Source organism: Phyllostomus discolor, chromosome 11 (assembly GCF_004126475.2).
Source record: "Phyllostomus discolor isolate MPI-MPIP mPhyDis1 chromosome 11, mPhyDis1.pri.v3, whole genome shotgun sequence".
NCBI lineage: Eukaryota > Metazoa > Chordata > Mammalia > Chiroptera > Phyllostomidae > Phyllostomus > Phyllostomus discolor.
Window position 1 is genome coordinate 8,464,018 of NC_040913.2, and position 18,622 is coordinate 8,482,639.

General features: G+C 41.9%; 1 protein-coding gene across 2 annotated transcripts in view; it reads left to right on the forward strand.

Moving 5' to 3' along the window:
- DCT (dopachrome tautomerase) overlaps positions 1-12,847 on the forward strand; it is a 32,300-nt gene extending 19,453 nt beyond the window's left edge. Inside the window, exons 7-8 of one of the 2 annotated variants that reach the window (XM_036011233.1) lie at positions 6,647-6,848; positions 10,434-12,847. In XM_036011233.1, the coding sequence (XP_035867126.1) occupies positions 6,647-6,848; positions 10,434-10,606 (375 nt within the window). In that variant the 3' untranslated portion in view covers positions 10,607-12,847. Of the gene's footprint in view, positions 1-6,646; positions 6,849-10,427 lie in introns of both variants that reach the window. The other variant, XM_028526938.2, reaches the window with a different exon arrangement.
- The last annotated feature ends 5,775 nt before the right edge of the window (positions 12,848-18,622 follow it).

Below are 18,622 nucleotides of genomic sequence, written 5' to 3' on the forward strand. Positions count from 1 at the left end.
CCTCCATCATCCAGCCATAAGCTTATGCCAAGTATTTCTGGTGTCTACCTTCTGTGCTATATAGCCATATGTCTATGAATCTATACTATATATCTCCAAATACGATTTTGTTAAGACATGCATTTTCTTTTCTCACTTTTGTTTTTCTTTTCTTTTTAAGCATTGTTATTATTTACTTTTTAAAAAGATTTTACTTATTTATTTTAGAGAGGGAAGGGAGGGAGGGGGAGAGAGAGAGAGAGAGAGAGAGAGAGAGAGAGAGAAACATCAATGTGCAGTTGCTGGGGGTCATGGCCTGCAACCCAGGCATGTGCCCTGACTGGTAATCGAATCTGGGAATCTGGGACACTTTGGTTCCCAGCCCGTGCTCAATCCACTGAGCTATGCCAGCCAGGGCTCACTTTCGTTTTTCAATTACAGTTACCATTCAGTATTATTTTATATTAGTTTCATGTGTACAGCATAGTAGGTAGACAATCACATATTTTACAAGGTGATCCCCTGATATTTCCACTACCACCATGAGGCACCGTACACAATTATTGCAATACTGTTGACTACATTTCCTATGCTGTACGTTATATCTTGGTGACTATTCTGTAACTACCAATGTGTACCCCTTAATTCCTTCGCCGTTTTCACTCAGCCCTCCAACCACCCTCCCCTCTGGCCACCATCAGTTTGTTCTCTGCGTCTGAGTCTGTTTCTGTTTCGCTTGTGTATGTACTTTGTTCTTTAGAGTCTGCATGCGTGTGAAGCCGTGTGGTATTTGCCTTCTCTGTCTCACTTATTTCACTGAGTGCAACACCCACTAAGTCCCTGCATGCTGTCACAGTGGTAAGATTTCACTCTTTTTTATGGCCTAAAACATACGCTTTCAACTGGGGATCATTTGTGCGCATAATCCATATTCATCAGGAAAGTTGTTGCAGTACTCCTTATCCAGTACTCCAAAATATTATGCGTAGAAAAGGGGAATCCTCTGATGAATTAAGAATCATACCCCCAGTCTGTCCTCCCACTAAAGGGAATTGATGGCGATGCTAGTGGTTTGATCTTCCCCATCCTGAGTCTCAGGGACTGCTACGCCTTATTTCCTCCTTTTCAGGAAGCCCACCAGGTGCACCCAGCTTCGCAGCATTGTTCTCTGAAGGGCCAGAGAGCAAGTATCTTAGGCTTTGCAGGCTGCCTCTGTGGCAGCCACTCAGCTCTGCCAGTGGAGTATAAAAGCAGCCATAGAGATTACATGAACGAATGAGTGTGGTGTTCTAATAAAACTTTATTTATAAAAACGGGTGGTAAGTCCTATTGGGCACAGGCTGTGGTTTGCCAGCCCCTGTGCTAAGGGATTAATGCCCCTTCTCCGCAAAAGGATATCTCTTTCATCATGTTTCTCTTCTTGTTCTGGTTGGAAGGCCACATTATGATTTTATGGATGAGGAATTCCGTGACTCACAACTATAGTAATTCAAATATATGAGATGTTTAATGATTCTTGTCTTCATTAGCTTACATTGAATGCCTTTAAGATTTAAAATTTTGTTTTTCTTTGGGATGTGTTATCATGTACATATAAATAAACAAAAAGCTACCACCTTTTTTTTTTAAAGGCACTGAAGAAATAATGGTTTAGCACTAGTTTTGGAACTCACAAGTACTGTAGACTATTTACAAAGAGTTTTGTGTTGAAACCGATTTAGCCTTACCTGATTTTTTACATATTGAGAGCCAGGTGCAAAGCATTTAAGTTAACAGAGTTATAGCTTCTGGAATTTCAAGTTCATGAGGCAATTCATGCAAATATATTGCATACGTTTATTAAGATGATTTTTTTAACGCGTGAAATCTCTTCAAGCAAGAGCGGTATAAAGTTGTGTGTGGTCACAGTGGCAGTACAAGAAGGCGTGGTGATACAATACAGAAAAGCTCCGAACCGATTTCTGAAATTCTAATAATTCCTAAAGTAATTGAAGGAAATACATGCATTTATCATGGAAAAAAAAGGTTAGGCCACAGCTAAAGTAATGCTGTCTTTCATTCAATTTAGATATAACCCAGAAAAGAAAAAAAAGAGGCAACCCAATAGACTATAGAGTTAAACAGTGGAGTTAACTGCTGCAGAAGCAGCAATGTGAGAGACCGGTTATTCTCTTCCCAGTTCCTAAAGAGACTGTTCTCAGAGTGAATTTGGATGTTATTCTTTTAGAAAGGTACATTGGCGAGTTCTAATTGGTAAGGTGGTGGTTAACACCCACTGAAAGGCTTGTTCAGTGTTTTACACTGAAATTCTAAATGGAATGAGATACACAAGTAGCCTCCATACCACCAACATTTCTTAACAAAGACAACCAATTGAATGAAGGAGGGACTTAGGAATACAAAACAAGGAGAGAGCAAATGAGTTTCTGGGGGAAATAAAAAGATCTGATGGACTAAGTTAATCCTGTTAGGCCTCTTCTGACGCTACTGTTCTAGGCTGCAGAAAAATTAGTAATATTAATAGTTAGTAAAAAATCACAAGTATAAAATACCTCTGTGTTCATATGAATTTACTTGCAATTTTAAAAAAGAAACGCTGAAGACATGGCTTTTCTCTCCCTAAGACAGAAGCACTTAAAGACAGATCTACTTAATTTATATTTCTTTAAAAAGTCCTAATTAAACTAAGACTTTGAGTAATAACAAAAATAATGTAGATTTTAAATTTTAACGGTTTAATGATTTTTAATGGTTTACAATTGCAGAAATATTGTCTTAAAGATTTCAAAAATATCCATAATTGCATTTCAATTTTTCTGCATATTTCTTTTTACATTTTTTTGTGTTTATACAGTTGCAATGATAATGCACAGACTTGTAGATTATTATATGGTTTCTTAAATTTTTAAATTTAAAATTTTAAAATACATAATGCTTATAAACGACTCCCATGCAGAGGGCACAAAGTGAAGAACCTATCCACTAGCAGCTCCCAGCTACCCACGACCATTCCCTCTGTCCTCCCAGATACGTCTTATGTTTTGTTAACAGAGAAGCACCTTTATTAACAGTGTGCCTGTATTCTTCCCCACTTTTCTTGTCCACATGGTAGCATGCTATGGACACTTCTGTGACTTCGCATATTTTTCTATTCTAAAGCACTCCGTATCAGTTTTCTTACTTCATATCAGGCTTTGTTATTCCTTTTTGGGGGGGGGGGTGTGTATGATATTCTATAGAGTAGATTTATCCTAAAATTTTTAGTCTTCTATTGATGGGCATTTAGCTGATATGAAATCTTTTGCTTTACAAACAATGCTGCAATAAGGGAATATGTAGCATAAGTCATGAGAATAAAATAGAATAGAAATGTTGGGTCAAAGGTTAAATAAGTATATTTGAAAATTGGATAGATATTGTCCTTTGGAAGGTTGAAAATTTGATACAAATTGCCCTTTGGAAGGTTGAATGATTTCCCCTCCTACCAGCCAATCTGGTAGGTGAAAATAATATTTTAGTGTTTAATTTTTATTTCTCCTCTTATAAATGATGTCCAGTACCTTTCTAAAAATATATATATTTAAAGAACCATTTGCATTTACTTTTCTGTGAGCTGTCTGTTCATTAAGATAATGACTTCTGGGAAGAGAAAAAATACTAGTTTCATAAGAGAATTAGTAAAAGATCTCTGCATAAGTCAATAACAAAGTACAGCATGCTTTCTGATATTTAATTTTTTCAAAAACCTAATACTTGGTTCATATGAAAAGTGATCACTAGCTTATAAGAAGCTAATGTGATAATTGATACCATATCCAACATCTAGAACAGTCCCTGGCACTTAGGAGATGCTCACTAAATTTTTGTTAGGAGAATGTGATGTTATTGAGTATCTATTAATGTGTCCCTATACTAGATGTCATGCAAACATAGTCTTTGAACTTCACAAGAATGTGTATGATAAACTATTCTCTTTGTTTTAAATATGGGGAAAATGAAGTTCAGAGGGGCTAAGAAAGGGTTTAAGTTCATACGAACCGGTCAGTGGCCACACAGAGAATACTGGTACAAGAAAAATTTTCTACCGGAAACTTTCCCCGTGTGTGTGTCTCTAGCTACAATTTTGCCTTCTGTCATTTTAGACGGTTCTTAATTTGATCCCTGCACAATTGCTCACAGTATAGCTGAGGAAGTATAGTTTTGTTAGATCACATTAATAGAAATTAACACACATTGGTGAAGAGCAGGTTTGAATAATTCTGTTGGTCTTTTAAAAGGATAGAGCAGTGGTTTTATGATAATTAAGTGTGAGGAGGGACCCCCAAAGACTTGGAATTTATTTATAAAAAATTGTGTGTTCATTCTTACATGTTTAAACTTCACTCACCTTCAAAGTACTCTCCATCTGATGCAATACACTTATCGAGACATTTTTTCCACTGCCCAGTTTTTGACGTGTTGATTTTGATGCCTTTTAGTGCTTCTGCTGTTTTTTGTTTCACCTCTTCCACATCTGCAAAAACATTTCCCTTTGAAGACTTTTTCCATCTGGGAAACAAGAAAACTTTCTTCGGGTGAACTTGGGTGAACAGGGAAGGTCGGGTCTGGGAAGGAGGCCATTTTTGGTCCAAAACTGCTGAATGCTCAGCCCGGTGTGGGCAGGTGAGCTTGTAAATCACCCATCATGAAACGGATGAACGCATTGAAAGAGTCTTTAAAAAAAATCACTGAAGCAGAACCAACACCAGCTAATACACGAATCACTGATACAAATGGGCGCCTAGAGCACTCACTTAGTGGGGGAAGCCTGAACTACAAGGGGCCCGCCCGCCAGAAGATAATTATGTTTTTTTGTTTCCTCTTAGTTGTAAAATGCCACACTTACATATTAAATATATGTGTTTTTAAATAACTGAGATATACAGTCACCAGTTCATAAGTAGGGGGTGATGACCCTTCTCGAAGATGACCCTTTTTGAACTCTCCTTGTGAGAAACATCCATCGCTTGCCTTATCAAGCATTCCTCCGTAGTTGTTGCTTTTGAACCAACGATGCCTTTATCCCTTTGGAGCGTAAATTGTGTTACTCAAAGCCAAGACTTTGAAATTCAAAAATCTTTTCTCTCTCTAAAATGCCGGGCCTTATCATTTGGTGTTTCGGGTTTTTCAGAAGACTGTCTCTGCCATAAACTTAAAAAAGAAATCCATTCGGCACAAAACTTGCCTTCAGTAAATCACTTGATTCCTGTTTCCATCCCGAATGTAGCCATTTGAGACAAAATACAGGGAGGAAGCTCCCTGTGTTGCCCGAACAGAGGCGACTAAACTACAGGCAAGATATGAAAACGTTACCTAATAAATAAACAACAGTAAGTAAACCGGAAGGGCAACACAATTGAAAAGGTTAAGGAGAGCAAAGAATGAAGGGTTCAGACTGAGGCTAATCCTTGAAGGCATGCTTGGACAGGGACGTTAAGTTCGTTTGTCCTTGAACGACCCTGAAGCCAGAAAGCAGAAGGATGACTCTGCAGACTGAGGACACCGCACCAGCTAGCACGGTGGCTATTTGGGCAAATTGTACAAAAAATACAACCACTTCTCACGGCGCTGTCATCAGCCAACAGAGTCTTGTTATGCATCAACTCTGTCCAGGTTGGGTGCTGAGCTGGAGGCCTCAACGGGGAAAAGACCTTATCTCTGATGTTTAGGAGTTAGGGGTCTTGTTAGGGCACAAAGATAAATAACAAGTTAGAGTATAATTAAACCAGTGCTAGATTTGGGGTGTAAGTAATAGTGGTGAATGGATGAATACATTTATTAATAAGTATTTATTGAAATAAGTATCTCCCAGCTCCCATATGTCCTGTTCTGGGGTGACAGGCACTGGGGACACAGAGGCAAAGAAGAGCGGAAAATGCCTCTGAGCTCCTTGAACTTGCATCCTGGGAAGAAAAGAACTCTAACGGCCAGGCGCAAAGCCTGAGCTGAACGCACGTTTATGTCCTGTTGTGAAATCAGGGTTATACGTGTGGACGTTTTGCTGTGAATATTTTAAAGCATGTACTAATTGCTGCGCTTAAGGATTTTAACAGCTTCCTTGAGGAAGTGCAAATGAGCACTATGCACCTCACGACATTTTTAGACTTTCTTTTGCTGGTCTAGCACTGAAAATTCAGTGGTTATGAGTGCACAGAAGGATACTCAGGTGAGAAGAATTTGAAAACCCATTTTGGATATATATTTTTAAACTATCCATTTATGTTACAGTCCTGGTAGACACAACCTTGTCTTTCTCTCCTGTTAAAGCAGAAGCACCTGAAAATGGACTAGAATATGCATCTCATCATCTTTGCCCTTTTTTCTGAACTTAAGAACTAACCTACACTATTGCAGGCCTCCCAGGCTCTCAGACCCATGTTAAATCTGCAACAGAGCTTCCACCTGTTCCCTTGACTGAGGGCTCTCTAATCCTCTTTGGAGAGATACGTCATATATTCTTGGCAACTTAACTAGAACTGCCAGTAGGTATGTCACTAAGACTGGATTGGGTATATGGCAGCCGCTCATGCCAAGAAGAGCCCCATTACATATCAGAGAATGCTCCGATCAGATAGATCTAATGAAATAGTCAGATGAACGTTAACTGTCACGCTCAACTGTCTTGCAGGTCCTCCATGCCTTTACTGATGCCATTTTTGATGAGTGGATGAAAAGATTTAATCCTTCTGCAGATGCTTGGCCTTGGGAGCTGGCACCCATCGGTCACAATCGGATGTACAACATGGTTCCTTTCTTCCCTCCCGTGACTAATGAGGAATTCTTTTCAACCGCAGACCAACTTGGCTACAGCTATGCCGTTGACATGCCAGGTAACTAATGTAACTTCTAAGTGGGTGATTTGTTCGTCTTTGGAAGGCCCTCTCTCCCTCCCTTTCTCCCTCTCTCCCTCCCTCCCTTCTCTCTCTCTCTCTCTCTCTTTTTCCTAATGGAAACCAAGACCTTAAGTTGAAGCATTCAGGTCTTGTTACGTCTATTGACAATTGTCTAGGACACATATACTTAGTAAAATGAGCCTTTAAAGTACTAATTAAACATTAGAAAAGGGACTGGTTGGCTGACTATTGGTATAGAAAACTGAGAGTTAAGAGACCTTATTCCACAAAGGAAGTATTTAACCCTACTCTTGATTTGACAATTACGTCTGAATTAATCAAAAGCTGGCCGAGGTTGGAAATACCTAACCAGTGAAGTTGACACACACTAGCCGCCTGTGGACGGGCACTTACAGCAGATCAGTACTTGAAGGCTGGGCTGGGCTTAGGGTCAGGCAAGTGCAGCAGCACTTGCATGAAGCACAAAGTTCAAGGGCAGGCCAAAAAGCTTAACAATCTAGATAAATAGTAACATAATGCAATATTAAAAAAAAGAATATGAATGCAAAAAATCTTCGGTGAATTATTATCATAATTTTAAGCAAAGACAAGCTGTTGTTCATTTTATGCCCCTGCATTATTCTGATTAGACCATTTTTTCCCATCATCCCCTACCACCCATGCTGGGTGGGCCCGTGCACCTGGCAATCGCCTGCTAACAGGCTGAGCTACGTGGGGCTTTGTGTGCATGTTTTTTTAAGTCATGTTTTTCCATTGTGTAGTTTTTCCACTTGGATCAAATTGTGGGAGGATATTTTGGTAAGTTCATATAGAAGCACGTGTATCTTTTTATCTGAGTAGGCCCCAATATAGCTCCAAGTGCCATGTAAAGAATCTCCGTTTGCAGTGTATACAAACAGTGACTCATTATGGCGTACATCTGAAACTAGTAGAGCGTTGGATGTCAGTTATACCCTCATTAAAAAAAAAGAATGTTAGAACCGGTTGAGGGAGGAAAGGTAAAACAATAAAAAATGCATTAATATGTCAAGAAGTCGAAAAGCACACAGCCCCACTGCCGATGGTGTCCCCCCATTTGTGTCTATTTTGTCCTGTCATCTCCACCTACAGCGTCATCAGGACCACCTCTGAGGTTACGTCTGTCTCCTGGGCTGAGTCTTTCGGCCCCGAAGTCTGTCCTTTGCTCTTCCTTCTAGCCCTGCCTCTTGCTACTTGTTCTCCTTACAGATCGGAGATGTTATTTCCTTGAGCAGCTGGGGATATCTCTTTGAAACTTTTCTCTGAGACGGAACGTAATAATAACCAAATGTTTGCAACGTGCATTTTGACCATATTCCTGTCGCCTCTGAAATCAGCCAATTAACCGGTATTGCCTGGGTGGCTAAATACTCCTGGAATGTATTAACTCACTAGAAGTTACAACTTCCTGTGCATTCCTGTTCACGACAAATAAGCTTCCAGTCTGGTTTGTAACCAAAAGTTGGAGAAGAGAGGGGGGTATTTGGGAAAGGAGATGGATCTTGAACTAGATTCAGAGAGACTGGATCTTAGGTCGCTGGGGAGGAAAGAAGGCAGCGCTGTGTGAGGAAAAGGAACAGAGAGCAGGACTGTGTGCGGAAGGTGCGGGGAGTCTGTGGAGAGCGCCACGTGAGAAGGAGGCCTCGTAACATGCAGTGGGAGGCGTAGGGGGAGGTTGTTGTTAATTAAAACAGGATCTGTGGTGTATACACCTGACGCTTATATAATTTTATTAACCAGTGTCACCCTAATAAATTTGACAAAAAAAGAAGAAAAAGAATATTAAATAGTTTTAAAAAATCAAATATAGTTGGATCTGTGGGAGGACCAGTTACCTCGGACTTGAAAGCTGGGCAGATACCACTTACTACCCATTAGGATGGTTACTACCCCCAAAAGCAGAAAATAACAAGTGTTGATGAGGACGTGGAGAAACTGGGAGCCTTGTGCAGCGCTTGTCGAAATGTAGAATGGCATAACTTCTGTGCAAAACACTATGGCAGTTGCTCGACAAATAAAACAGAATTACCATAAAATCCAGCAAACTGGCATTTGGGTGTTTATCTCAATGCACTGAAAGCAAGAACTCAAACAGGTGTTTGGGCACCTCAGTGTGTAGCAGTTTATTCACAACAGATGTGAGGTGGGAGCAGCTCGAGTGCTCCCTGGTGGAGGGAGGGAGGGATGGGAGAAATGCGGTATACCCACCCGACGCAGTAGTGTTCGGACTTAAAAAGGAAGGACATGCTGTCACATGCTGCCACGTGCTGCAACAGGAGTGAATCTTGAAGACAGGAAGCCAGGTTAAATAAACCAGTCCCCAAAGGCAAAAACCGTATGACTTCTCTTATGTGAGGCATCAAGAGCAGTTAAGTTCATAGAGTCAGAAAATAGAATGGTGGTCACCAGGTCTGGGGGGGTGGGGGATGGGTGAGTTACCATTCCTGCTTCGCAAGATGAAAAAAGTCCTGCGGATGGATGGTGGTGATAATTGCACAGCAATGTGAATGTACTTAATGCCACAGAACTATGTACTTAAAAATGGTTCAGGTGGTAAAATGTATGTTATGTGTATTTTACCACAACTTAAAAAATAATAATTAAAATAAGCTAGGCAAGGGAATTTGGACCATAACGAACGGTTAATCATTTTGGGTTCCTGAGACAAGAACTGCAGAATCAAAATGTGTGTTTTAAGAAGCTGAGATTGGCAACAGGTGTTGCTAGGTTATAGCAAAAGGAGGCAAATTAAAATCTTCTTGGAGGAATCCCTTCAGGAGAGGTCAGAGCCCTCTGTGAGGCTGGAGGAAGAGAAGTAGCAGGAGGACCTACATTTAGCAGGGTGCAGAACAGGAACCCAGCACGGAGGAACTGAATTTAAGAACAGCTGTCCAAGGATAAGATAATTTTTGAAGAAATGACAAGTAGGCATACATATACTAGAAATGAAGTCCATTAATTTTGTGGAGGGGGGCTAATAAAATATCTCTAAGTAGAGAATTGGTTTGATCATGTGGAAGATTCAGATGTTATTTGCAGCTACGTAAATAGGCACACCTTTCATCTGTTCCTGCTGACGAATGTCTCCGGGTATAACAACCCGTCTGATTTGTTTTATGCATTTGCTGTCCTATCAAAAAGATAGAGACAGTGGCAAAATTTCTTCCCCTGAGGGTTGCAGCCCCCCCAGACACCATTTTCACATGCACTTTTACAAATGAGTTTCCGACTCACAAAAGTGGTTATGTATACTTCCCGGGAAGGGTTTATTCTGTGCATGTATTTACTACAAGAAAAATTTAAGCTGCTACGAGCTGCATTTAAAGAATGGAATCTCATTTCCCACTTGCTCCAGAAGAACAACTGTGGATGTGATAAATAGTTGGTGAAGAAGAAGGTAAATTTTATTTTGGCAAGGTAGTTTTGCTTTATCAACAAAACGCATGCAAAAGGCAAATTGGTGTATTTTTTTGTTTGTTTGCAAAGAGTATTCAGCTGATGAAAACCCCAGTCACAGACCCTTTTCTTCTGCTTCAGTTCCAGCAGAAGAAACTCCAAGTGGGACCGCAACTCTCTCGATGGCTGTGGGAATGCTGGTGGCCTTGGTGGGCCTCCTAGCGCTGCTGGCTTTCCTTCAGTACAGAAGACTTCGGAAGGGATATACGCCCTTAATGGAGGCGCAGTTCAACAACAAGAGATACACAGAAGAAGCCTAGGGTGCTTACCCTGGAGGAGAGGCCACCCGAGCTGCAGTTGCGACCCTTTCAACGAACAAGCTAACCCTCACTATTCTTCCTTTAGCTGAAGATCTGTGGCTCAGCTCACTCTGTTGGGGCGATGACCCCAGGCACAGAAGATGCTTAGCCGTAGTTTCTAGGTGCGTACGTGTATGTACAACACATGCAAGCTGCAGTACTCTAGGCTATCTCTGCCATCCAACAAAGGTAGAATAGGAGATTTGTGGCATCTCATAATAATTCCCCATATGGATTAAGGCGCCTTGCGTTTTGAGAATATAAATAAAAGTTGACAGTGTGCATTCATGGTAATTTGCAGGTTAGTGTGATGTGGGACTTGGACAAGATTATGGTTCAATTTTTCTTAGTCCAAATGTCTCCATTTGTAATGGGGTGGGTGTAGGGGGTAGCAGGTGCTGCAATAGTCTCTGAGCTCCCTTTCAGCTAAATATCTGTGCTTTCAGGTGCCTTTCTGACTGTCTTCTTGAGCCTTACTTTTCTTCTTTTCTTCTTCAGCCATTAAAATGGCCATGAGGGTGAAAACAAGCCTTATTTTGCAAGTAGGATGGAGAATGAATGAATGAATGAATGAATGCTCAATTCATTTCTCTTTTATAAATTAGACATTGAGAAGTTTATCAAAAGTCTGAAATTCTTAATGGGAGACACACCACAAGAAACGATAGCTGGATAAGCATGATAAGCATGAATCCTATAGTGATAAATAATTAGATAAAGGAATAAATGATAGAGCTTTCTAGTTAGTTAATGCACAGCTTCAAGCCTGTGGCCCAGTACGGAATCCCTCTTTCCTGGAAAGGCTGGCTGGAGGTGGCCAATGAGGATACAGCCCTGAACACGAGACAATTTAATCAGTGTCCCTTTGCTCTGAGGTCCCATTTGACTGATCCTGAACCAGTTCCTTTACTAGGTAGGCTCAAGTGAAACATTATTCACATACAATGCATTTGGCTTATCTTTAAGAGTTGACTTTTGATTCATTAATCCTGCACTGTACCGACAGTTACTTATGAACGCTGATCAGTTGTCTTATTATTTAACAGCCAACCGTGCATACAAAACATAACAATGCAGAAATTAGATGGTTATGTTCCACTAAGTAATCGTCAGATCAGGAGGGAGAAGAATCTTTACTAAGAGGTTTAAACTTAGCAATATGACCCCTACTTCTGAGAAGGTAACAGTTACTGAGCTTTGAAGGCAAATTGCATGTGTTCATGTCTGGCCCCTGTGTGTGTCCATCGGTGGGGAGGGCAAAGTTCCACCAGGTGGCCTGTCTGTCTGCTCATCGCAAACCCTCTCTATGGGATGCACGTGTGTAAAGAGTGGGTGTGAGGAGGACCCTGGATCTGCCTTCTACCTACGGGGGCTCGGAGGGTTCAAGATTCACCAACCCCCACCTCCCGTGTCATCCCCTGAAATGAAACAGAGGAATGGACCAAGTCCAATCTGAACTGAATTTGAGTCTCATAAAGCTCCAGGTGTATTGGAGAGTAGGCTCAGCAGATAAGAATTGAGATAGCACAGAGTCCTTCGTGGGGTGAAGCCCTGTGTGACATTCTTAGACACGGCCACATCTTGATTCCTGCCTTGAACGGCATAGGTGAAAAGTCAACCATGCTTCACTCTGGACAGTTTACACACTCAACTCAGGGTTGTTGCAGAACACACTTCTGCATCCAGTTGTTAAACCAAACGAGGTATATATTAAAATGAAGATAAAGCTGTGCTTGGTAGGTGTGTTCCTGAGAAGTTGTGTATCAATCCATTATACATTAAAAGCACCACGGGGAATTAGTTTTTGTAGATGAACTATTATGAATAATTCTATAAGGCAAATAACCACCTCTAGTTTATCTTTCAGGTATATCAGAATTTTCATACATCATATTCTCATAACATTCATTTAAAGCAAGATCTATCTGAGGTAGAAGTAAAGAACAGTCATTTATACTTTGCTACTTTTATCTATAGTGCTTGAAACTTATTGTAAACACTGTATTTTATAATGTCTCTCTGAAAGAAGTAATTCCTAAATTTTATAGTTCATAAAAGAGGAATAAAATGTTCTAATATTACCATAAATCAGTGATGAATGCCTTTTAACAAATTCAAAGGTAGAACAAACCTGCAGAATAAAAAAGTTGGTATTTACCTACATTGAATATTATGTGAATAAACTCAGAAAATATCACTGAGCATTGTAGAACTATACTTCTCAATGACAGGAGAGAAAATTCAACCTTGAATAAAATGAATACATATGCTAAATCTTTATATACTAAATTATCAGTACTAGAAAAATCGTATATAGCCCTGACCAGTGTGGCTCAGTGGGTTGAAGTGTCATTCTGTAGGCCAAAAGGTCATGGGTTAAATTCCCAGTCAGGGCACACACCCAGGTCATGGATTTGGTCCCTCATTCGGGCGCATGGGAGAAGACAACCGATCAATGTTTCTCTCTCACTTTGATGTTTCTCTCTCTCACCATCCCTCTTTCTCTAAAAAGCAATGAAAAATGTCTTCAGGTGAGGATTAAACAAATAAAATAAGTGTTGTGAGTTTGGGAAGGTTAGTCTAAAAAAAAGAAAAAAGGAGAAAAGTTTATGTCTATGTATTATTATTGCCAAATAAATGTTTTTATAAATCTAACACAGAAGTGAAATGAACTCTAATAACATTTTACTTTTGTGAACTGAGTTCTTCTCTAATTCTAAAATTCTTTGACATTAATTTGTGTCTTGCTTAGAATTTAACATTGTTAATTATAATAATACTAATGAACAATTGTAATCTCACATTAACAAGAAGTAGAAAACTTACTGAAGAGGAAAATAAAACTGTTGTTTTGCAGATTATTGATCATCTGCTGCAGGCTATTTTCTTTTAATTTTGGGACATCTATCTACCTATCAACATAAGTATATATAATACATAACTACTTCACTTTTGACAATAAATATAAAACACACAATAGCTACTTCACTTTGGAAAATCAGCTCTAAAACTGATGTTTCTGCTTGTGAGTTTCTAAGCAGTTGCTGCTTCCTGGCTCTCTATCAGATAGGTAAGAAAAATGAGACTTCGCCCTTTTCCCCGGTGAAGAGTTTCTACTGATGTCCTTCCCCACGGTCGAAAGACCAAGGCCGGGGTAGGAGTGTAGTAGAGTGGTTACGTAAAGTCACTGACCGGGAAGGAGAGGGCCCACAGCCCCTAACTCCCTGGCCCTCCTGGGAAGCTTTCCCAGTCAATCAATTGGCTGGAGATGCAGAAGAAGCACGTCAGATGGACCAGTGAGGTAACAGCTGTGTCCTGTTTGTTTATACATCTAGACTTGAAGCTCCCGCAGACCGGGGTGCACACCTCCCTATACAGCTCCAATGCCATGGTACCAAGGCACTTGCAGGACTTAGAAAATGTTGGCGGTTAATTGACACCGGCCCATAAAAGAGCCAGTTCACCCCACTTGGGGAGATAATTCCTCTCCTCCATGCAGTGGCAAAACCCAGTGCATAGCTCCTCCATTTCTACAATGCCTTCCTCATCCCGAACACTCTGTTAATATCTTTGAATGAATAAATTAATCTCAAAGTAGAGCTTGAACTACGAAATAACCCATATTTCAGTTTCTGAGTTGGGCCTATGGGAAGTGGAATTTTACTTCAGGCAACCTAATATAGGGGTACACTTTGTCAGCTATATTTTCTTTTCTGGGTGTATCTTTTCCCCACCACTGGTAGGCCTTAATTCCACCATCTGTAGGGACAAGGGTAGGAAGCTAGGATGTCATGGTGTCATTTCAGGGCCCTCCACGACCTGATATCTTAACAGCCTTGGTTCAGTGGAAGGAAGTGAGTGGGCCAATTATTTAGCCAGGCAAACCAGTGCCTTTCTTACTGGTTTCTCTCATGGGCCCAGGAGTTTCTTTCAAAATTCTCCAAAGACGATATATTTGGGCTTTCGCTATTATGACAGTTCAAGTTGAACATCAACCTGGTGAATTCATTATGCTCTGCAGGTAGTTTAAAGAAATCTTGAAAACAACATAAGAAAGTTGTGAGCCATTGGATGAGTTCAAGTCTTCTAAAAGTAAACAAGCCAAATAAAAGCACTCGGTTCCTGCCCAAGGCTGGTATATTTTCACCAGAACCACAGCTGTTTGGCAGAAATCATCAGCCCACTGTGTTATTTGCCCCTTTGATTCAAGTTAGACTTCTTGGATGTAATACGACTGAGTTTGGTTTTCTTCTTCCAGCCACTCTCCGCTCCCTTGGAGGTTGGTAATCATGAAGCTAAAACTACCCCAGGGTCTCCCAAATATAATTGTTCTCTGTGTTGTAAATACCGCCTTGTAGAAAGGCTTAAACTTGTTCTTCCTTATTAAAGTACCAGAGGTTTCTGCCAGAGTACACACTCCGATTACTCACTCACTGTGTATGTTGCTGAGGCTTTCTGAATGTGTAATTAGGCCAACGACTTTCCCGATTAGCAGCAGCACCGCTGAACTGGGCTCACAGCAAAGCAAAGCAGAACCTGCCCTCTTGTGTTTCATTAGAACATTGCACCGTGTGGTCAAGTTCTTAGGGCTTCTTTTCACCACCGTGGTGAATTGCCTGGGTCAGAGGAAGAATCCACATGTTGGAAGACGTGGCATGAATTCAGAAATCAGAACAGATAAAGCACAAGACTTAGAAGGAAATGATTTCCTGTGAAGGCAAGGCAATCACATAATGAAGGCCCTTCGAATTTCCTTTTTAATATATTTTGACATGTTCACTGTTCACCAGCAAGCCATAAAAACTCGGGGTGGGGGTGGGGCAGAATTTGGGCAAGACTCTTTTATGCTTGTCAAATACACTCAAGGTGTAATTTAGTTAAATGTTATTTATATGATCCTACTGAAGCTGGCTGGAGACTGGGGAGTTTTGATTTTTTAATTAAAAACTGTTATTGAGAAGCTGGTAACTTGTGAAAAATTCTTAGGAAAAATACTGGGTCAGTGATCTGAAACCAGATAGGAATACCTGCACGTGGGCGTGGGGGTGAGCGGAGTCAGGCAGCGTGCTTCCCTGTGCAAAACCCACGTTTCACCGCTGGGCTATCGGCCTGATGGTGCCGAGACCGGTTATGTGCTTGGGGTGCCCACGGTGGCGGGTATTGGGTGATTAAAAAAGGGACTCGAGGGTTAAAGAAAACATGGTATCTAGCTAGTTTTGGTCCGGCCTTTCCTTCCAGGACATACACCCAAGTAAAGGTTAAAGGGCAAAGGCAGGGACAGGGCATCTGTTGCCGATTCTGAGAGGCTTTGCTTGAGTGAGCAATCAGGGGTCCGGTTTTCCAGCTGCCCCCCCCTCCTGTTATTCTCCTTTTCTGGTGGTTCTCTGTCGATGGGGATTCCAGACATGGAGACAGTGGCTGTTCTTATGGGGAAGAAAAAAAAAGAGAAAAAAAACCCAAACAAAAAACTGAAACGGGGGAGTCAGATCCGAAACACTTCGAGTACCGCCAGAAGAAGCGGTCTTCGTTGGGGGAGAATCATTCATTCACTCTCTGCTGATAAGTGTGTTACTATACGGAATGCTTTGCTGAAAACTTCATTTCCAAGGCAGCAGAATTATTATTTGTTTCTACTTAACGTCTCATCTTCAACATGTTTATTTGTTTCTTTAGAAACAAATTTTGTTCTGACTATTGCCACTAACCAGTGTTTTTTCCCTCTTAAAAAATAGGTATATTTGCCCTGGCTGGTGTGGCTTAGTGGATTGAGCGTCGGTATGCAGAACCAAAGGGTCACCAGTTCAATTCCCAAACAGGGCACATGCTTGGGTTGTGGACCAGGTCTCCAGTAGGGGGCGCATGAGAGGCAACCACACATTGATGTTTCTCTTCCCCTCTTTCTCCCTGTATTCCCCTCTCTCTAAAAGGAAATAAATAAAAATCTTTTTTTTAAAGTACGTGTATTTTCAAGCCCTGTGTTTCACACCAAGGAGGCATGCTCAGGTAAAGTGCACACGTGTGCATGGGTTGCTGCTTTAAGTCACAGACCTCTGGGTGGAAGCCGAAGACCAGCCTTCTACCCAGGGAACCCCTTTCTCTCCCCCAGGTGGGGAAAGCCAACAGCTCCCAACCTTTTCAGCTCTGAGCTCATTTTCCTTCCACTCAGGCCTCTTACAATTCTGAGGCTTGTAATATTTTACAGACTCAAGGTCGTTTTCTTTCTTTCTGTTCATTTCTCCCCACAGCGACGTCCTCTTATCAAGATGCAGGCTCCTTTGTGTTTTGAACACGTTTCCTCGCGACAGCCCCGACGCTTTGATCCGGAGCTGACTCTCCGCCGCGCGCGCTGTCGGCGATCCACGGAGCCCGGGTGCACCGAGCTGCCTGCCTGCACTTGACAGCGTCACCGGGCTTCTCCGGCAATCAAAGGGCTCTTTCAACACAGCAACATGCAAATGTGTTCCGTTTCTGCTTCAGTCCGTCACGGCCCACATTTTCCAGCTTAGCTGCGCAAGGGCGCACATGATAACATCATTCTGAAGTTGACGCGGGGCGCCGTGGATGCACATGTATCCTTTCCCAACAACAGTTACTCGGCAACAAGTCGGGGCGAACTACTCACCTTGCAGCTAGATGGCTGCCTCGGACCTCGTTTCCCGCCTGCTAGACAGACGATGCCACCGAGTGGCTTGGGTCTCTGAGCAGGCTGCTCACCTTCCTCGTAGCTGTCAGAAGGGAGGACGCCCCGTCCCCTGAAGGATTTTGCTGCGATTTCTCGGTGTGTGCCCACCTGTACATAGTCACAGGGGAAGACGGAGATGCTGTCGCTCAGGCTCGCTTCCAGCTCTCCCCTGCCAGGACATGCTCCTTCCTCTCCGTACAGTAAACGTGCCACTAGGAAATACTCGTTAAAAAGCTCTCCCCTTTTCCCCATTTAAACCACCAGTGAGCAATGGGACTTGAATGATCCTCCCGTGGGAAATCTTGGGCAGTCTGAGAGAAAGGTGCTGGGCTCCCATGAACTCTCATGGACTCTCATGGACTCCCATGAACTCTCCCCAGCCTGTCGCCCCTGAGCCCTGTCACAAGTCACTGTTCAATACAATCCGAACGTCGTTCTCGCGACCCGTGGGAAGTGCTTTTTTTGTCTGTCGGTCCTGGCACGGGTTCAGGAACTAGGCTCCCAAGGGGACTTTTCGATGGCAAAGGGGCGCTTTGAGGAAAACACACTGGCCTCCGTTGGCATGGAAGTGAAATGTGTTCGCAAGTGTGTTTTTTTTTAACGTTACTTTTTAGATTTGTTTTCGTGACAGGTATATACTATACAATTTGTCCTTTTAAATGTACAGTTCAGTGGCATTAACTTCGCTCACAATGTTGAACACCATAGCCAACATTTATTTCCGGAACTTTTTCATCATTCCAAACAGAAGCTCTATACTCATTAAGTTATAATTCCTCCTCCTCCTCCCAGCCCCTGGTAACCTCTAACGAGGCTTGGGGAGGTCTCCCTCATTTCCATCTCGAGACCCTCAGATCTGTGATTTGGGTGAGGACCTCACTGTCTTAAACCGAATACTGTCTTTTATACCCCTGGCTCCAGGGTTCTAGCCGTGAATGGGAAACTGAAGGCCAAAACATTGCAAAAGGATGTTTACTGAGGGCTCCAGGGGAAAAACGCCAAAGACACGTTCTCATCCCCGAAGGCAGTGGTGCAAAGACGAGAGGTCTGGAGTCCTGGCAGCCACTCTGCCTCCCGGAGGAAGAGTTCGAAACAGACAGGGGTACCCCACCATGGACAAAAATTCAGATCGGTTTGAGTTGGGATTTATCTCACAATATTAAGAATCCCAGCTGAGAAACTCACCATCAGGGAATTTAAAAGTAAGGTAGGAAGCAGAGGAGCTGGTGTATTTATTAATTTCCAGACACCATAATCCATGCCTTCAGCTGAGTAAAAAAATTTTTTTCCTCTAT